This window comes from Ictidomys tridecemlineatus, chromosome 4 (genome assembly GCF_052094955.1).
Source record: "Ictidomys tridecemlineatus isolate mIctTri1 chromosome 4, mIctTri1.hap1, whole genome shotgun sequence".
Classification (NCBI taxonomy): domain Eukaryota; kingdom Metazoa; phylum Chordata; class Mammalia; order Rodentia; family Sciuridae; genus Ictidomys; species Ictidomys tridecemlineatus.
Window position 1 is genome coordinate 199,569,129 of NC_135480.1, and position 21,369 is coordinate 199,590,497.

At 39.9% G+C, this 21,369-nt stretch overlaps 1 protein-coding gene across 12 annotated transcripts in view; it reads right to left on the minus strand.

The window, feature by feature from the left end:
• Positions 1-21,369, minus strand: part of Dennd1a (DENN domain containing 1A) — a 517,467-nt gene that overhangs the window by 268,931 nt on the left and 227,167 nt on the right. For all 12 annotated transcript variants that reach the window (XM_021723518.3, XM_021723517.3, XM_040286285.2 and 9 more), the window contains 3 exons: positions 11,344-11,413; positions 5,930-6,010; positions 1,751-1,804 (listed from right to left, as the gene is read on the minus strand). In XM_021723518.3, the coding sequence (XP_021579193.2) occupies positions 1,751-1,804; positions 5,930-6,010; positions 11,344-11,413 (205 nt within the window). The remainder of the gene's footprint in view (positions 1-1,750; positions 1,805-5,929; positions 6,011-11,343; positions 11,414-21,369) is intronic.

Here is a 21,369-nt window from a genome sequence, read left to right on the forward strand (position 1 = left end):
TATAGGTCATTGAATATGTTACTTAAATTTTTAGGGCTTCTGTTTTCTTATATAAAATGAAAATAATTGTGGTAGTTACCATCTAAGCTTAATAAGAAAGGTAAATGGGAAAATGTACTGCACGTTATCGGACAACAGGAGAATTCAATAAACATTAGCCATTGGAGTTGCAATGGGAACTCTGATATGAACTTTTAATTACCTAATGTGAAAAAAAAATACCCACGTTCCATCCACCTCTTTGCTATCAAAGATACACTCAAAAGAATTTGAAGCGGGGATTCAGATATTAGTACACCAGCGTTCGAAGTAGAATTATTCACAATAACAAAGTGGTGGGATCAATCCAAATGTCTATCAATGGATGAACAGATAAACAAAATGTGGGTATACATACACAGTGCAGTTTCATTCAGCCTTTAAAAGGAAGGCTGTTCTGACAATGCAACAACATGGATGAACTCAGAAGATCTCGCACTAAGTGAAATAAGCCAGGCACAAAAGGCAAGTGTTGTACAATTTCATTTCCGCATGCCATTTAAGAGTTGTCAAGAGCTGGGGAGAGGGAGGGAACAGGGAGTTGTTCACTGGGTACAGAGCATCAGTTCTGCAAGATAAAAAGTTCTGGAGATGGACATATTGCACAACAGCATGAATACACTTAAAACTACTGAGCTGTACACTTAAAGGTGGTTAAAATGGTAAATTTTATGTTATGTATATTTTACCACAATTGTTAAAAAAGAACCAAGTACCTCAGTGGCTACTCTATATTTGATCACACACAGTACTATTTACAATCATAGTAAAACATTTTGAAAACATGCCTTGAGGCTTAACATGTCACTGAATTTGTTCAGAGGGCAGATATGGACCATCTGCTCTTGCACTTTAATCTACTGCTCCTAAGCCCTCAGGGGGCGAAGATAGGAGCCCCTCATGCTTTACCCACTACACTTTTATTCTCTGAAAAGTGAATTACACAAGGGTAAGAAGCAGAAGTGCAATTCTACTTGAAGTAATCTACTCTTTTAAAATAAAGAAACCTTTACATGAAATTTTATTCATATGGAAACATTTCATTTGCGATAGAAAGGAGAAATGATGTAAGTGTACAACAGTGAGAAATGATAAGTAAATATAAACAGTGAGAAATGATAAGCAAATGGAATATCATGTAGTGAATAAAAATGATTCTTATGAATGAAATGAGAAAGACACTCATGTAATAAGTGATTTAACTATGTAAAAACATATTCTAAAAAGACTACAATGAGATATTGACACATTAATAGGTGATTTACCTTTGAGACATATGAGGAACATCTCTCCTTGTCTTTTTACTTTCTATATTTTCAACATTTTGCTTTTATAATACATTTTTCCTATTATATTTGTTTTTATAATGCCTTATTTTTTCCTTTGTATCAGGGATTGAAGCCAGGGGCACTTAACTACTGAGCCACATCCACAGCCCTCACCCATTGCCTTTTTTTTGTTTTTTGACACAAAGTCTCACTAAGTTGCTTAGGGCCTCGCTAAGTTGCTGAAGCTGGCTTTAAACATGTGATCCTCCTGCCTCAGCCTCCCAAGCCACAGACATTACAGGTTGTACCACTCTGCTAATGCATTCTTTTAAAAAACCATAAAAATGACAATTTCACAATTACATTCTAAAATAATCCTTTAATTTAAAAAATAAGTAGAAAACAAAGAATATAAATTTAACATTTTCTTCCCAAGTACTCACATTTTCAGGTATGCTGGGAAGTTCTCTGGTATCAGGCACAGTAAAGTAAGAATGCTGGAAAAGAAAAGCACAAGCTCTGTATTTTTGTAAGAATGTATAACTATATAACAAGCACACTGCTCAGAATTCAAGTATATGATTGAAAGATACTTCCTTACTCATAAGAGGAGACAGAGTTTGACTCATAGGGAATATCTATGAATTTTATTTTTAGGATAATGTTACATTAAATCAGATACATGAAATTTTGAGTTTGGTAGAAAAGTTCTTTTCTAGGAGAGATGAACTTCTTTGTGGTCTATAAATGAAAAAGTTAAAGGTTAAATTCCCATGTAATATTTATAGGTTCCTAAACACACAAAAGTTGCAGGTTTCAAAATTTATTGCTCAGAGACAAGAGGACTCTAGGGGCCAAATCACATTAGTTGTACTCAGCCTTGGTCTTCATCAACCAGACCTGCTGTTTCATTTCAACAGCCAAGGTTACAGCCATCTATAAACTGTGGCCAAAATCTGCACTGAAGAACCAGTGATGTTAAGAACAACTCCAGCTCAAGGGCTACTCTGCTGAGACCACTGCAAATGGCTGAGAGTGGAGAATCTGTCCACTTAAGCACACTCCACAAAGAAGCCTACTGCCTTCCAGTGGGATTGCCAGTGAAGGTGGCTAGAGACTCAGCAGAACTGAAAAACTCTGAATGGGACATCTCCATGTATATAACAAGTGTGTCTCTGAGTTAAATGACAACAGGCTGAACTGATGACACTGCCTCTGCTGCTCTTAAAGACTCAGAACAATAGCAAGTAAGAATGGAAAAAGCCTGGTGCTAGTCAATTAAAGATGGGAACTATGAAAGGCTAGAAAAGGTCACATGCAGAGAGGGTCAATTTAACCATGGTCTAAGTTCAAATTTAGACCTGGACCCCCAAGTGACATTTCAGAAAGTCCTCCCCCAAACCTTTATTCCTAGGTAACTGCAAAATAATTGTCTCTAGAACAATGATTTGTATTTTCTGAAATGAAATGCCCTAGGGACAATTGTAACAATGACAATGACAACAATAACAGTATGAGCTACTTGTCTAATATTTAGCAGAAATTTATTGAACACATACTAGACGGAAGACTTTATGTCAGATAGTATAAATATAATATTATCTCTAACTCCATAATAAATTTTAAGTATATATTATCTACTTTTTACAAGTGGATAAATTAATGTTCAAAGAGGTAGGTAATTCATCTAAGATCTCACAGTTAATATGTGGCAAAACCAGAACTGAAGCCAGATCCATATAATTAGAGCTATACCCTTTCCGCTGTAACAAACAGTTATACTTGTGCTTTTTATGTGCAAATTATGCCTAATGGAACTTGAATTAAAATAAAAAAGTTAAAAGTAAAAATAAAGTGTTATAAAAATATTTTTAAAAACATCCTGCAATGCATTATTCCAAAATCTGTGTGTCTATGCCAAAATGTTACCTATGAAGTACAATAGATGGTGCAGCATGGAAACTTGTCAACAATTAATTCAACTTAACATGAGGATTAAAATGAGAAAAACAAAATACAAGGCTCAAAATAACTCCATGAAATACCAACTTCTATACCAAATGGCTAAGAAGGGAGCATCAGGAAATGTACAGCACCAAATGTACATACAGTGATAGAATCATCAATTAATGGCTTGGCACAGTGAGAAAACTCTTGTCCACTTAGTAGGTATGTGAGCTCAGGCAACTTTACTTAGTAACAGAGAACCTCAGTTTTAGAATCTATAAATGGGAATTATTATATCGATTTTGAAGTAGTTGTAAAGAACAAACATTGTATATATGAAGTATCTAGCACTCAATAAATAGTATTTTAACATAAAATGATAATTGCTCCCAACTGCTATTTCTATTTTTCTCAAGAACCTATATCAGACACATGGACACATGGAAATATTCTTTTGTAGAGAGCAACTAAAAATCAAAATTCCAAGAATGACATTTTATTAACATTTGAGATGTATAACCTAGATAAGAGTAGCCCTTCAAAATCAGAAAAGCAATTTAGAAAGAGGAATTCCTAGTGAAGAAGAAAAAAGAAAAACCTGCCTATGCAAATGCAATGGATTGTAAATTTGGTTGCAATTCCAAAACCCAGTAGTGCCCAGGCTGTCCTTTGAGATTCTATCTTGCTCCATTGCCCATGAAATGCTGGGGACCAAGGGAGGTCAGAAACATTCCTAGAATCCACTCACATGAAACAGATGCACACCCCAACAGTTTCTCCTGCCCCCGAGATGGCTTGTCCTTGAGGCCTGGCAGCATGCCGCTTGTGCAACCATTTGGGGGAAGAAGTGGCCCTTCCTCCCCAGCAGCTGGTGACCCAGCTGGGCTACTCTACAGCTACCTGTCGGATGTCATTACAGACTGAAGCAGTGAGATCAAGCTGCTTAGGAAAAGGGAGAGACAAAGGCAGGGCTGCTTAGCTTTAGCAATGACTTGGGCAGGTCTAAAGACCATTTGTTCATTTTTTTCTAGACACTTCCATCTGACTTACAAGAATTTTTGTAATAAGGTATCTTCCTGTGCTCGAATAAAATGAGTAAAAACCTCTATAAATCCCTTCAACCCTCCCTCCTCTCCTCTTACAACAAACGTGGCATAGTGGAAAGGGCACTGGCTTTGAAAATTAGCCCTGGGTTGAAAATTCAAATTTTATCATTTCTAAACCACAAGACTTTAATGTGTAAGTAACCTTTCCTTTCTAAAGCTTTTGTCTATGAAATGAAAATGTTAGTACCTATTTTGTGGCAGTGTTTTGCATATTAGGGATACAGATTTAGTATAAATTAGAAACTTAACTTAACAACAACTTTATTAGTTATTGATAGTAATATGGTTTCCAATTTTATCATGATTCTGAAAAAAAAAACTATAGGAAATCATTAGCTTTCCTTAGACAATTTCCTAACCACTGAATACCAACACTGTATGTAGTTCTAATGAAGTTGGAAAGTAAATACTTCTTGGGCCAATACTTCCTATGACACAGGGGAAATAGCTTCTGGATAATAATCAATACTTGGCCAAAGGAAATTTCAATGAACTTAGAGACAAGGGCTCAACCTATGGAATTGGAGAATTCCAGTAACTGAAATATGAAAATGATCCCTTACACCTCTTAGGATGCCATACATGATAGATGAAGACATTGAGGCTCACAAAATTAAAGGTACTGATTAATTTCACTAGGTCACTAGAAAAATAGTTTACAAGGATTGAAATCTTCTTAGTAGATAGTTCACAGGATTTTCCATTCTAGCACACTGCAAAACATGCATATATTTAAAAGCAATCAAAATGCTAGGCATGATAGTTCATGCTTGTAATCCCATTTACTTAGAAGGCTGAGGCAGGAGAATTTCAAATTTAAGGTCAGCCTGGGTAATTTTGTGAAACCCAGTCTCAAAACTAGGGCTGGGAATGTAGCTCAGTGGTAGAACACTTGCCCAGCATGGATTCAATCCCTGGTAGCTAAGGGTGGTGGGGGGATCATTAAAAGAAATGATTACCACTGTAGGCCAGAAACTCTCCCTCTGTCCTCAAGGGATGCTCAGTCCAGTGAGGGAGAAAAGAAAATAGATCATTCCAATACAGTGGAGGTATGCACTGCAAAGTGTGCCAGATGCTTAGGGCAAAGGAGAAAGCTTTAGCCTCAGCCTGCAAAGTCAAGGAAGAATTTCTCTGGAAATAAATCAGAATTGATTATGAAGGATATGTGTGGTCTACCAGGCAAATAGGGGAGAGGTGTTGTTGAAGGCTGAGAGTGTAGGGTGGCCTTCAACAAGAGGAAATGTGCAGCATTTAGCCAGGGGCTAAAGTTGCAGTCAGGGGCCAGTCATCTTATTTGGCCCAGCATCTGCAATCGAGAAGATGCTGGTGAAGGAGTGATGTTCAGAGAATAGCCCCAGGACACTGGGACACTCGGTGTCTTGTGAAATCTAAGAGAAAGGAAGAAATTCAACCTCCTGGTTTTCCTCGAAGCCTAGAGGTTTCTGAGTATTCTCAGAGTAGGAGTTGGGGAGGCACAGAAGAGAAAAGACAATCTTCTTGGCCCAAATCCCCCTGACTGTTCATAACGAAATGCCGTCTCAGGGATACCTGCTATTCTGCTCCACTTACCACACTGAGATGAACAGACACTCCGGGGTCAGGGATGGGAAGTCTGTGCAGAGTTTCAAGAAGTTCATTCCACTGACTTTCCTGGAAGAAATAAAAGGCCTAAGTAACAAAAGCAAAGCTGAGTCCTTAGTATATCTTAGTATACCTACAGAATATCTGGGCACACATGAGCTGGGCCTTCATGGCTGAGGGGGAGATGCTGGCCCCAGAACAGGAATAGGTTTGATATTCAAGCAGGATTGGGCTAAAGACACTGCGTATGGCTCAAACATAGGAGCCAAATGAATCCTCCTACATTGAGTTTGACATTTTCTACTCAGTGAGACACCTACTATGACCACCTTTTATGGATCATATACCATAAGCTCTCAGCAAATCTTTCCCCTCAATTCCATAGCAACAACTTTTAAATGCAAACAATCTGAGCTTCCACAGCGGGGGTGGCTGGGAGAAATAACGATGACACTGTGGATCCTGTCTTCATCATTACCCTCAATTAATTTTATTGAGTGTTCACTGGGTACACATGGCAGCCTCTGATTATGGAAAGTTAGAAATGAACTAAGTACCCCAGCAGGCAATAGAGAATGGTGGCTGTGCATTTTAATTAGTGAAACTGAGCAACAGAATGACATACAAAGCAGTACAAATTATTCAATTTAAAACAGATTCGCCTTTAAAATGCTCAAAGAAACACTGCTCTCAGAATGATCCAAAAGCCATTTCTCTTCTCAATCCATGGAATTCTTTGTGCTAAAATAACAGCAGAAAGTTTACATTGGTATCCATTTGTTATGCACTTGATCTGCCCAACCACCCACTTTACAGATGTGAAGACTGAGGTTCTGAAAGGTGATTTGTTTCAAATCAGTAAGTTGCATAGCTGGCAGCAAATCAGATTTGGTGTGTTCATGCCCAGAGCGGTCTCTGTTTTGGGCACTGAACCTAAGGAAAAAGAGGGTTAGTCCATACTATAAGCTTGTTTTAACCTGAACTCTGATAATCAAACAAGTTTCTCACAGAGGAGGGACATGAATTTATGTGTATACATGTTTTGCTCTACAACAGTCTTAAATTTATAGAACAGTTGTAGAAACAGTATTAAAAACCTTCTAGTTCCTGAACTGAGGACAAGTTGCTGACATTGACCCATCATCAATAGATCCCAACAAGAATATTCTCCCACATAACTATAGTTAATCATCATACTCAAGAAATTATCCTTCATGCAGCATGAGCCTCCAGTTCTCAGGGCCTGTCAAGTTTTGCCAAGGGTGCTACTAATACCCTCACAGACACAAATCCAGAGCAGAATCCTCTGATGCCTTTGGTAGTTATGAGGCTCAAGTCTTCCCTCTGGAGCAGACTTCAGTCCTTCCTAGATTTGCATGACCTTGACAGTGAGCCCTACCCATTGTAGAATGATTCTCAATTGCCTGATATTTTCTTATGATTAAAATTTCAATTTGTCCCTTTACCAGTGATGTTTGTTTTGATCATTTAACGAATTAATTTGATGTCTCTACTGTGAGGTGACACTTTTCCTTATGTATTTAATAAATATTTTGTGGAGTGATGCTTTATGTAAAGATTCCATTCCCTGAAACTTCAATTTATACATTTACTTATTTATATTATCTGGGCACATGGTTTCCAGTTTATTCAGTGAGCTACAATCTTTTGCTATCAATATTTGTTTTGATACTCCCAGATCTGACCAGTGGAAACCTGGTGGCTCTTCAAGCTCACTTTTGTGTCTGACACTTCCCCATCATGTTTTGAGTACTTCCTTACTTTGGGGCAATAAAGATATTTTAGGCTTATCCTATACTTTCCCTGCCCCAGACCTGGAATCAGATATTTCTTCAAGGAGTCCTGGTCTCTTTTAGTAAGGAATGGTATTTAGGAACTAGGATCTGAACACCAGGAATGTTCACTGCTGCTTGGGGTTGCTGGCACAAGGCCCTTTCAGTGGATAAAGCTGGGGAGCATAATACACACAGACCCACAATAGGCCTCAAACATCTCTATTTATTTCTGGATCTATCTTCACATTATCAAAAGCCTTGGTTCACACCAATGGCTCTAAGTCCAGTCCAACATAAGAATAATTCAAATTTCCTTTTTTAAAATATATTTATGACTATATTCCACAAATTATCCTGCCTGCAGCATGGAAACATCTTGCCTCTATCTTCTGAGCATATTTAGTTATTTGTATGGAACCACACTTCTATCACTGTCCCTTTCTCCTTCCCCACCCAGAGGCTTACCTTGCCCTCTGACCTCTAGGACTGAGTCTCTACTCTTCACCCCTCACAAATTGGAGCCTCCCTTCCTGCTGAACACTGCTGAGCCACTGTTGCTACCTCCCATTCCATGTGGATCCTCCCAGATCTCACCTAAGTTCCAACACCCCCATATGCCACTATCCCCACTTTCCTACATACGTATCCTCATCTCCCCAGCCCAATCAGCAGTTCAGATGCTCTCCTTACCCTGCCATCCCCTCCCTTCCACATGGATGCCCTCAGTGTTCCATTCAGGATCTGATAACCATGTTGGAGCTAGGAACCAAAAAAACACCCTGATCCCCCACCTTAGGCTCTGATTTCCGAGGCTGAAAGGTCATGGTCTCATTCTTGTTCATTCTCTCTCTTCATTTTCATTCTCATTTTCTCTCTCTCTCTCTCTCTCTCTCTCTCTCTCTCTCTCTCTCTCTCACACACACACACACACACACACACACACACACACACACACACACAAACACACACACCTCAAATAGAAGCCTACCATGCCCTGCCTTTCCAATGACTGTTGGATAGGAGAAGGGTTTTGTTTTGTTTGTTTTAAGGGGAGAGGTATTCTATTTTGACTTGGTTTGGTTTTTTAAATAAAAAAATTCTTACCTATACTGGCCAACACCTTACAAACTAGATGGTTGTATGATCTTAGCCTTCAACACTCTAAGAGGTAGAGTCCTTGTTGGAGCAATAGCCGAGGACAGACGCATCAATTTTACAGGGTGATATCTGATCTCCCCTGTGCTTAAGTACTATCTACCCAGCCCTTCCTGAGTCATAAGATATATGTGTTCTTTCCTTTCTTTCTAGAACTGGGTGTTGAACCCAGGGGTACTGTACCACTGAGCTGCATCCCCATTCCTTTTAATTATATTTTTTTGGAGATAAGATCTCATTAGGTTGTAGAGGATGACCCGAGATTATAGGTATGCACTGCCATGTCCTGAACAAGATGTTTTTAGGAATACTAATTTCTATTGTTGTTTATTAAAAAACTGGAGGATACAAAAGAAAATATGTGAGTTAATATGCAGTTCAAAAACTGCTAAGAGTCTCTGTGCTATACAATTTTGCTAGACATCTTTCATCCTTGAATAAAAAACCTAAATGTTTGACTAAAGATAACTATAACTGAATTGATGATCAGACTCAACACAATCTCCTAATAATCTTCAAAGAGTAAGTCACTTATTTTATGACAGTCCCTGACATTTAGGCTTCTTTCAGAGTATGTATAGCGATTGAGAGAACCATTTGTACTAGATTTTTCCTTCCATTTTCTGTGACCTCTAGAATGCATTTGCTAGTGAATAAATCTAACTCAAAAGATTTACCTAGTATACACACAATTTCCACCTTTCCTGAAGGCAACAGCATTTCCCAAGGTGTGTTCCAGGAAAACACAGTGATCTCTCTGAATGCTTTTTTGCCATACAACAAAAAGGGTTTAGAATGAGCAGCACTGCTTAACAAACTTTTTTCTCTTTCTTTTTCTTTTAAATACTTTTAGTTGTAGAGGGACACAATACTTTTATTTTGTTTAGTTTTTTTTTGTTTGTTTGTTTGTTTTTTTTAGGTGGTGCTGGGGATCGAACCCAGTCCCTCATGCATGCTAGGCAAGTGCTCTACCACTGAGTCACAACCCAAGCTTAACAAACTTTTTTTCTTCTGCAGGACCTCTTAGGGCCTGCATTATGTAAATCTTAAGGAAGGAAAATATGGCTTTCACTCCTCAAACTTGATCATGCTAAACCATAGTAGTTGTTTTTTATGGAATATTTCTCAGAACTAGTATTCTATAGACAAAAGCATTTTTCTTTAACATTTAAGAATAGGATCACTTTAATTAATTAAAAAATTTAGTCCAACAAAAATAAAAACATAAAAAGTTAGTCATATGGACAAATATTCAACTTACTAACAATCAAAGAAGTGCCATTAAACAATAAGACTCTAAGCTATCAAATAAACAATGAGTTCATCAAATAACACTGATGAGAGCACTGTGACCCAGGGGCTCTTGTACCTTGCTGGTGAAGTATCCTTTATGAAAAACAGTACAATTCTTTGGGAAAGCAATTGTCAAATTCTTTCAAAAACATTATATACACTGAGCTTACACGTGTGTCTGGGGTTACCTCTTAAGGAAACAATCCAAAATGAAGAAAATGCTTTAAGCTCAAAGATGCTAATGGCTGTATTTATTATAATAGTAAAAAATTCCAAATAATTAAAATTCCCAATAAGAGAAAACTCTTTCAGTAACCAAGTACTAGCTTAAGTACTATCTACCCAGCCAATTCCGGAGTCATAAGATACACGCATTTCTTTCTAGAACTGGGTGTTGAACCCAGAGATACTGTACCACTGAGCTGCAAAGTACATGATACAATGTCATGCAGTCACCGAAAATATTTATAGTATTTTTAATAGCATGGGAAAAGGGAGCCTATTACAATAGTTTCTGCAACTAAGGGCTACAAGTCTAAACACAGCTCCAAGTGACCTTTGACATCCATGGAGCTACTTCAGCATACCATTTCTTCCAAAAGTATAGTAAGGTACACTTGAATTTTTAAAGTAATTTTCAAATCCTTAAAAAATTAGCATAAAAAACACCACAAAGCTTTATCAAAATGGGAGCGTGGGCAGCTGGGTAGGTCACCTGCCACTAAATCACATCACCTGCAAACCCCAGATTTGCAGCATGACATGAGCAATTTAAATTTGAGCCTCAGCAAAATTATACTTTAATACATGTCATGAACTTTCAGAGCTGCTTAGGAATATTAGAAATTGTGAATATTAACTCTGTGAATGCTAAGATCTATTAATTATTTCTTTAACTCAAAGAAAAAAACTAAAGAAAAAAGCCAACCCAACAAGATAGCAATATTTATTTTTGAGAAAAGAATAAGGGAAGATTAGGTGAGAAGTGATTTACTTTTCCTTCCCACTATTTTCTGAATTTCCCAAAGTTTCTCTAGTGGGCATGCATTGACTTTTTTAGAAAAGGTTCTGGTGAAATACAAGACATTTATTACTTTCATAATCATGATTTAAAATTTAGTTGTTAAAAAATAATTAATTTTTAAAAAAGGCAAATACCTGTCTTTTTGTCGTGTAATCTGCCAAGATGTTAAGTAGTTTATAAAATACCTCGAACCAGGGCAGATAGCTGGGGAAGAAGAGGAAACACAGGAAGTATTAGTATGCAGGTCAAAAATCTGAACCGAGACCTAAGTCGAGACTGATACATTTCAGATTTTCTCTATATCCCTAAGAGTCTTCCTGTCATAGACTGTCCTGAAAACACAGGCAGGCGAAATGCTAATTATTTCTGTAAGGCAGAGGATTAAATGACCATTATGAATTATTCCCATGCCTCAGAGCTAATCCCGGTTCATAGAGAAGAAATTCAAAGCAGACTCTGCAATCAGACTCCATCTCTGTGTTGCCCTAGGCCTCTCCCACCCCACCCAATGTCCCCAGGAAAGTGTCCATGCAATTTCTCATGACTGAACACATTTTTACAGCCACATACAGCACACTCACTGATGATGGCTGTAAGGTGTCCCACAGATCTTGCATGCCCCAAACTACTTGTGTTGGTACACTAGACCAACTTCTAATGAACTTACTCTATATTGACCGTAGATTTAATGTCTAATTCTCCATCCCCACTGCCTTTCCCCATGTCCTGACTATCACTTCCCTCAACTCACAAGATGGCCTGGCCTTGAAGTTCAGACCTCATTTTGGCTCTTAGAATGGTCTTTCAGAAATGCAAAAATCACACATTGGATTAAATTCTTGCAATGATGTCCATTTTTTAGGATGGCTGGGGAGGCTTTTCCTTATCAGGATTTCCCTGGACTGCCTCCCTGTCTTTCTTCCCTCTACTTGGCCCTGTGCCTATGACTCTTAGGGCAGCTTCACTCCAAGAATATCCAGGTAGCCTCAGGCCTACCTGAGTGAGCACACCTCAGTCCTCATCTCCCTCTGAACTTCGTGGTTTAGTCTAGTTGATTTCTGTTCATCTTTCTGAAAACCTTCCATTTGATGCCTGCATCTTATGCCAATTCCCTCTTTCCTGTGCTGCCCTGGTCCCCCCATGATGTAGCACTCAATGATGCACATGCCTTCCCAACAGACTAGGGCTTACTCACAGAGTAAGAAGGAAGAAGGGCATCTTTCTCCACTTTCTGTGCCAAGAATAAAGCATGGTGCATAGTTGGCACTCAGAATTTACTGAACAAATACAAGTAGATGAAGATTAAGGGCAAAGTCCCCTTGTGCTATGGAAAAGTTACCCCAGTCCCAAGAAGTTCTACCACTACTTTGAAGGGGTCTGCTATCGGTAAGGAACATTTCCAGAGTTACGTGAACAGGCACAGGAGAAGTTTCATTCCAAGTACTTGCAGCCTGCACATGTCCAGCCTGTTGAGCTAAGAGCATCCGTTACTGATAAAGCTGGACCTGAGGTACAGCACAGATGTGACATCCTGCCTGGGAGAGGGGATCAGTGCCCTGTACAGATTACCAGCTGCACTGTTGAGGGTAATAAATGAAGTGAGAAGCAATAGAGAGGACAGATAAAGTGCACAATCCCCTATCAGTGACGTTTGTCTGAAGCCAGCACATGCTACTGTAAAATTTAAGTAGCTTATCAAAATATACTGATAAGCAACTTAACTTTTCACTTCTATGACAGTATTATCACTTATGTTAATATGTTTCCATCAGCTCTGGCAGTCACATATGGACTATTACAGAGCAAATGGACGCTGCAACTTTCCACCATGCTCTGGCTGAGAAATGTAAACATTCAAGAGGGATTAAGCAGGAGATAACTTGCTCCCTTCCTCTTCTGCTAAATAAACCTCTGTGAGTTAAAAGCCATTAGAGTAGAACAAGAAATCCCCTCAGAAGTAAACTGTACAGATTAGAGAACTCTTAGTAAACAAATTCAACCAAGGATTACAAATATTTTTTTGTCCTGAAAGAAAAATACCACCAGTCAAATCCAGCAATTGGAAGTCAAGAGAGAGGAAAAAGAGTAAGAGGAGAAAATACTGGCCTCAAGTAAATGAAAGCAAAGCTGAGCTCATTTCAGTAATGCTGGATAAAGTGCAGTGGGCAGGCTGGATTCACCCCCAGTTCAGGACTGCAGTCTGTACTGGAGCACTGGGGGATAAGCAAGGTCGTCCTGCACAACTTAGGCATAGAACCTCCAGCCTCAGTGTCCCTCACCTGCTGTGAGCTAAAGGCAACATGGCAAGGACCGCCTGGCCCATGCAGACAGTCCAGCCTCTCATACTCAGCCTTCACCTCACCAAATCAATTATTTTTGGCTATAGAAGGCAGAACCACTGGCCCCAGGCAGTTTTGTAGTTTGGAAGTCATCCATTTCTTTCTCCCTTTGGCCTGACTGGACACAACTGTTCCCCACATGTTGTCCCCTGTGTGCTGACAGATGAATATCTAGTGATGGCAGTGTTAAGGTCTGAAACCAAAACCCAGCTGTCTTCTTCTTCAAAGGGCCTCTCCGTTCCCGACTGTGAGGCCAGGGTTCACAGCTGAGCCTTGTCCAGTGGGTTTCCGGTCCTGCTTCATTAGCACTGGCACCCTAGCCCCAGCTGCCTGGAGGCTGCAGGTGAGGACATGGAGACCACCCCCTCCATTCTGTGTGCATCTGTCATCAGTGAGTAAACAATACTCCTGGTCCAGAGACAGGAAACAAACACTCCATTACCCTGCACTTCCCTAGCCACCCAAAGGGCCCAACCCTCTCTGGTCTTGCTGTGCTTGCTATCTTCATACAACCTTTGTCATCCTGACTGTAGTGGACCATTGTATGGGGAGCTCAATTCAAGGCTAGGGCCAACGTGACAAACAGTAAGCCTCAAGAGGGCTGCAGTGCTCCTTGGGAAAAGGGACAGCAGAGCGTAAACGTCTGGGCAAGAGAAACTGGGAACTCTTCCCAAGTGCTTTATTAGTTTACGCTTCTGGGGGTGCTTAGAACACTATAATGTAACATTATCATGACCCCATAAATAGAGAGCAAAGTCTCTCAGGGGAGCAGCTGCTTCCCAGGCACCAGCCTAGATCCAAGCTTTCCTCACAACCATGGCTAGGTAACTTACTATCCCAGCTCTGTCCTCACTCCCAGGCCTGACAGTCAAATGCAAAGATTTTGTTCTATATGAGGCTATACAAAGCCCTAAACTTAGAAGAGCTCGGGTAATGCCACAGGACTTCTTCCTACATGGTCTCTGAAGGGCCCTGCATCCTTAGCAGTTGTGCAGCAGCAGATTCTAGAAACAGCACTCCTATAACAAGGACTAATGGTAAGAATCACCCTGAAGTGGCCCTCAAAATATAGTGGCCACACTGGTGTAGACCCAAAACAACTGGCCTGGGTTTGGGGACAGATTGAACGAAAAGCCTCTATGCTTCATTTATGTCAGCCTGGTGAGCTACTCGGGAGTTGAACTTTCAACTGAGGATAGACAGCTCTTCTAATCTCACTCTGAAAGATGGGTGTTGTTCAGGATAATCATTTCCACTGGGGGTGTGAACATGGATGACTGACCTTTTTGTAGGAATATAATTTGTGGGATCCACTGTCATAAGTAGAGAAATCCATTCACAGATTTTAAATGTCTCCCACTTCTCTTCCTGGCAGTCCATTTCAAAGCCATTTCATGAGCCTGAGCAAGACAGAGGTATGTGGTGGCATGTGGAGGAAGACTGGCAGAGGCTGGTGAGGTTGAGGAAGAGGCCAACTGTGAGAATGATAATCTGCAGTAGGATCTCAGCACTCAAGTAAAAGAGGAGACTAACCTCCCACAAAGGCAACCTGACACAGGATTAGAGTTGGGGGGGGGGCGCACCCCACTGAGGGGTGATTTGGCATAGTGTGTTGGAGTCCAAGCAGGGTAAGGAGGGCTTCTTAATAAACAGAAAGTCAGGGCCCAAGCAGGATAAAGAAGATATCCATGTGGGGTGGCCTAACTTTAATAAGCTTAGGAAGAGCAAGGTCAGTATTTGTGTTGGGATAAAGAAAGCATATATGTGCAGTGGAGGGGCTGACGAGCAATGATATTAGAACCCAAGAAGAGCTAACAGAGCATCCATAAGACAGACCAGTGTGTCAGCAGAGCCTAACATAAAGATGGCATCCACCAAGGGTGGCCAAATAGTTGAGAAAGATGTTCATGGTAAGAAAGATGGTAAGAAGGAGTGTCAGCAGCCCTGCCTAAGGTGTTAGTCCAAACAGGGTGAAGAGGGCAACTATATGGGAAGGGGACTGCAGCAGAGGGAGACTGGTTATACATAAGAGAACAGATCAAGACTAACCAATTTGTAAAGAAATAATAAAAACTAAGAAGACTTACAAACATAGCCAGAACAAAGCAAGAATGAACATGTGTGTCAAACCAGAATTAGATGCAACTGCTCGAAATCCTGGTGTTCACTGAACAGATAGGTAGCTAGACACAGGTGGCTATAAAAGAAATACAATACATGTGTCCATATAGTTTATATATAAATATATATTGTCTAGGTTTAGCCACTGAGAAATCCTAGAAACAGAGATACTCCAATTATAATGAGAACACCTGGTGCTCAGATTCTAGTTTCTAAATACCATTCTCTACTAAAAGAAACAAGGGTTCCTTGAAGAAACACTGGCTTCCAAGGTGACAGGTAAGAGATGCCTTGTGCTAGGCTCAGCACTGATTAGGACATATCAAAAGTACACAAACACCAGTGAGGAGGAGTCCCCACTGACGAAATCTGTGACAATTTAAGCATTAAAACAAATAATGATAAAGACTATTCTAAAATAGGAAACAAGAGTAATTCAGATATAAATAAGTGAACAACTGTATGAGAGGGATGGGGTTACTTATATAGTCTCAAAATACTTCTTCACCATATATTTGTTTATTACAAAGGGACAAAGAAAGAAGAAGCATGACACTATCTTAAATCAAGTAACAGAACAAAGAAATGGTGTACCACAGGATAGAAAAAAATGGTAGAATACAGCACAGCTTCTACCACATTCCTGCCAAAGAATCAGAACCTCGTCCAGAAGGAGCATCAGGTAAGCTAAGGGGCTTTCTACAAAATAACAGCCTAGGGGCTGGGGTTGTGGCTCAGTGGGAGAGCACTTGCCTAGCATGTGTGAGGCACTGGGTTAGATCCTCAGCACCATATTAAAATAAATAAATAAAAATAAAGGCATTATATCCATCTACAACCAAAGAAATATTGAAAAAAAATAATAATAGCAGTCATTTCATAAAAGTCTACGAAATGTAGTAAGGAGCTGACCCCCCACACACACTGAAGGACACTGGACAGACATGACAAATGCAACACTAATGGGAACTTTACTTGTTTAAGTTTTTAAAAAGATATTAAAGATTATATGGTTGTGTTGTATCAAAATGAGTATCAACTTTCTAATTTTTAGTATTATCATATAGTTATGTAAAAGAAAAAAATAATATTCCTTTTTAAAAAATAATACTGTTTGGGCTTACTGGTTATTATTTTAGCAACATGACTCAAATGGGTAGGAAAAAACATCCTTTGTGTTGTATTCACAACTTTTCTATAAGTTTGTTATTATCAAAACCAAAACAGAGGAGAGGGTCTTTTCCCATCAAAGATACCTTAAGTACATCAATGGGAGTACACACAATAATGAGAATGGAACAAAACGGATGAAACTTTTAAAGACATGTCTATTAGGAAGGGCATGGCATATCAAGAGAGAATAATAGTTAGTGGTAACTGTGAGAGTCACTACCTCTCTCACAGAGAAGACTAGGCTTCAGCCAGGTCCTAAACCAGGCACTCACCACTCACCAGTGAGTGGAAAGAAGGCTGAAAGGGGCAGGCACAAAGCACATGGCAGGTACAAAAACATCTCACAAGCGAGGGCTGGAGCAAGGGTAAAAGCTGAGGCCAGAGGGCAAGCAGGGCCAGACACAAGAGCCAAACCTATGGGCTTCTCCTATTATTCTGTAATCAACAAGTAACCATCCTTAGGATGAGTACTTAGAACCTGGTAGAAAGTGATTATTTTTCTGCCCTCATCTTAATCCTCAGTAGAGTGAATCTCAACTTTATCAGAACCAGTGTCTATTTGCTATCCCAAAAGAAAATCTTAGCGAATGGGGCTGGGGTTGTGGCTCAGACGTAGAGCACTTGCCTAGCATGCGTGAGGTACTGGGTTTGATTCTCAGCACCACATAAAAATAAAATAAAAATATTGTGCCCACCTATAACTAATAAATAAATAAATAAATGATTTCAAAAAATGGCTGCGAATGCAGCTCAGTGTCAAAGCCCCCCCATGGGTACAATTTCCAATTTAAAACAAAAAAGGAGGAGGAGGAGGAGGAGGAGGAGGAGGAGAAAGAAAGTAAGAAGGAAGGAAGGAACGAGGAAAGGGGGGAAAGAAAAGGGAAGGAAAGAAAGGTATAGTAAGATTTTACCACGTAAATACTCTGGCACATTATATCAGAGGATACAATAAGGCAGCACCTCCCGGGCAGGACTCATGGCAGAGTTGCTCCTATTCATATCTGGATTGATGAGTTTAAGATAAAGAAAACTGACATGGAATAGGGTCTTTCCATTGCTTTTGTGAATTTCTAAGGAGCTCTGAAAACTCCATGTGCAGATTTTGCCAATATCCACAAGCTATCACAGCATCCTCTGGTTAAGGCACTTTGGTGTTCAGTATTTAAAGTTTTCATGTTAAAAACCCTAAACCCCAAATTTTCCAAAGCACAACAGCATGGCAGATGCTGGAAAGAAGAGACTTCAGTCCAATAACCCTGTGCTGAATCTCAGCTCTGTTATTTCCTGGCCAAGAGACCCGAGGAAAGCAGTCTCTCAAAGAGAAACACCAACCACCTAATTCACACCCCTGGCACACAATGTGAGATACCCATCAGTGCCTGGAATACTCTTTTTGAGCCACTTTGCTTAGTGCTAAGCAGATCTCAGCTATGAGAAGCTCTCGGAGTGCCAGTGTCTGGGTCAGAGGTTCCTCTGGTACCATACAGGAATTCCTCACACTGCAGTCAGAGAGGACTGGAATGCAGAGCTGTAGTGAGAGAAGAATACTTACAAGATGTGGCTGCCTAAACTGCAAGTCCCCAGTGTGACCAAATATCTACCCCTGCTCCTCTGTCACTCTCAGACATCTACAATAAAACTGACCACAAAGTAAAATTCCATCCTATACATAGGACACAGAATTTCATGGATGTCCATGTCGAAGATACCAGATACCTGCTCAGCACTGAGACAAAGTCACCCACAAATGAAGACCTGGCAGCACCAGCCCAGTTAACAGAGAAATACCAAGAAAACTAAGCATGGTGACAAGACAGCCACATCAAAAAAAAGTAATTTCAATATCAAAGGACAAGAGAAGCCTCTGGGAAACTGAAGTCCTCAAATACTTTGAGAAAAAAAAAAAAGACTCCTTTTATTATTTTGAAGTGTTACTATCAGAGAAATGACAAACCCCTCCCCTCAAAAAACTATCTGACTCACTATTTATCCTAAGAAGTAGTTCATTGTTGGAATTAAAAACTAAATTTTGTTGATATAAATTTATTTAAAAATTTTTAGATTTACTTTTTTTTTAAAAGATAAAATCCTAAACTTTCCCCCATTTTTACTATGAACTTTTGGTTCCCATTTAAATAGATACATTTCATTCCCAGAATATGAGGACATGCTGGGCTTACGCCACATTAAGACTCAGCTGAGGGCTGGGGATGTGGCTCAAGCGGTAGCGCGCTCGCCTAGCGTGCGTGCGGCCCGGGTTCAATCCTCAGCACCACATACAAACGAAGATGTTGTGTCCGCCGAGAACTAAGAAAAAATAAATAAATGTTAAAATTCTCTCTCTCTCTCTCTCTCTCTCTCTCTCTCTCTCTCTCTCTTAAAAAAAAAAAAAGACTCAGCTGATACTATATGCATGTCTATCTGTCTTCTCCATTCATTTCGACTCCACAAGAACAAGGAACATGACTGTGTCCTGACTATTCAACCCCTTGTGTGTGCCTGGTGTGTTTCAGACACTCAGTAAATCAAAGCTTTCCCTGACAGCTGTAACTCATCTCTGTAGTCTCTACTAAGGCCATTATCACTAGTGCTACTGAGAAACAGTCAACAATTCTTGCTGGGAGGTGGGGATCCAAATTTAGTAGACAGCATTTTGGTTAGGAAAACAACCCAAGATTAAAAACTATCCTGTCAATCTCCTGCTGGAGTCTGCGACCAATAATTATAATAGAGCCAGCAAATATTCAAAGTAGCCTAAAGGGTACCTACAAGCTTTAGATCTCTTGCCCCTTTTCCAGCCCCCTACACAAGTAAATCCTACCAACTACTCTTTTTGTTCCTTGCTCAAGCACTGTGGGAAAACATTACAAAACCAAGCTGGTTATCTTCATTTGGAAACCTACTTTCAAGCAAAGTTGAGTCCTGAAAATCACTCAAGCATCCTCTGATCTGCCAATACCTCGGGTCCCATGTTCCTCCTCAGAGTCTAATCCAAACTTTCCCCCTTCTCCTCCAATCCCTAGCTCATTTGCCCTTACTCTTCTCTCCACCTTACCAAAGAGAAAAGCTAACATGAGTTTTCCCTCTCACACACTCCTACTTCCCAACCCTTCCCCTCTCCTCCTAACTGGAGGTGGGAAGGAGGAAGAGCCTAGGTCTCAGCTGCTGGGCCTTCTGTAAGACATACATCCACATTATACTCAGCTAATGGGCACTCCTACCTTTAGGCACAACAGAAACTACCCATGTGTCCCAGTCTACGGTTCTCACCTACAGTCTTAGCACCAAGGCGTACACCTTCCCCATCCCATCTGTCAGGAAAAGCATACGGTACCTTCCTGAGCTAACCACTTTTAGCTTCAATGTATATCTCACTGAAATTAAAAGTGGAGGTAACGTTTCCAGTTCCAACATCATACATTTTATGAAGACCCTCTCAGTCCCAGCACTCTGCTAGGCACAGGAGTGTCTCAGGATTGAGGAGCTCAAAGTGTAAAGGGAAAGCAGACACGTTGGCAGAGAATAACAGGTAACACTAGGTCAGTGCTATGACAGAGAGAGTCACACAGGGAACAAAGAGGTTCTCCAGAAAGTCTTTTTAGAGAAAGTGACACTTCACTAATCAACTTTGCTTCAACTGCAAAGTCAAGAGATCCTTTCGGGTTTGAGTCTCAGCTGTCACTTACAAGCTATGGCCTTCCACAGCTCTTTCTCCATCTGCAAAATGGGGATAAAATATCTATTTCCACCTAATTGTTTGGAGGATAAAACATGTAAACATGCCTACCACTGTGTGTGGAATAGCACTGAAGTTGTTTGGGCCCAATAATCCTCTTATTGCTAATGAGATCAATAGTTAAAGGAACCTAAGTAAGAGAAAAATGTAACTCCATGAGAGATCAAAGCCAGTCTTGCCCAATCCAAGCACTGAACTTTGCTCACAGCTGTTAATCTCCAATTGTAAATTTATTATAATATCTAGTTAAGCTTAAGAATCAATTTATGCCATAATTAATGTCTCATTGTGATATCTATTACATTCATGCAAGAAAATGTATCATATGCACTGAATGAGTAAAAATATTAATTTAAATTATGAAAAAACAAGACTCCCATATAACATCTGTGCTTATATAAATCTACCCAAACACATACTTGGATTAGATTTTGAAAATAAGGCTCTTTTCTCTCTTGATGGGTATTCAATAATTGTTGCTTTTAGAGAGTGGATTTATCATTGGTGACAGTATTACTATGATTGAAGGAGATTGCTCAGAGGAAAGCACAGAGGCACTTTTCTGTTATCACTCGTGAAGTGTTGGTAACATGAGATCTTTGGAGTAATGGCACCTGCACTGACAACTCAGTGTAATTCTTGATATTTTCCACAGAGCCCAAAGAGGGTGAGCACAGAGGCCTTTCATCATTTTCCTAAGAGAGTTTATAAGACTTCCCAGTACCAAACTCAAGTTTTTCCCCATTCAGATCTCATCTGATTTTATGGTTGAAATTACTACCGTAATAGAA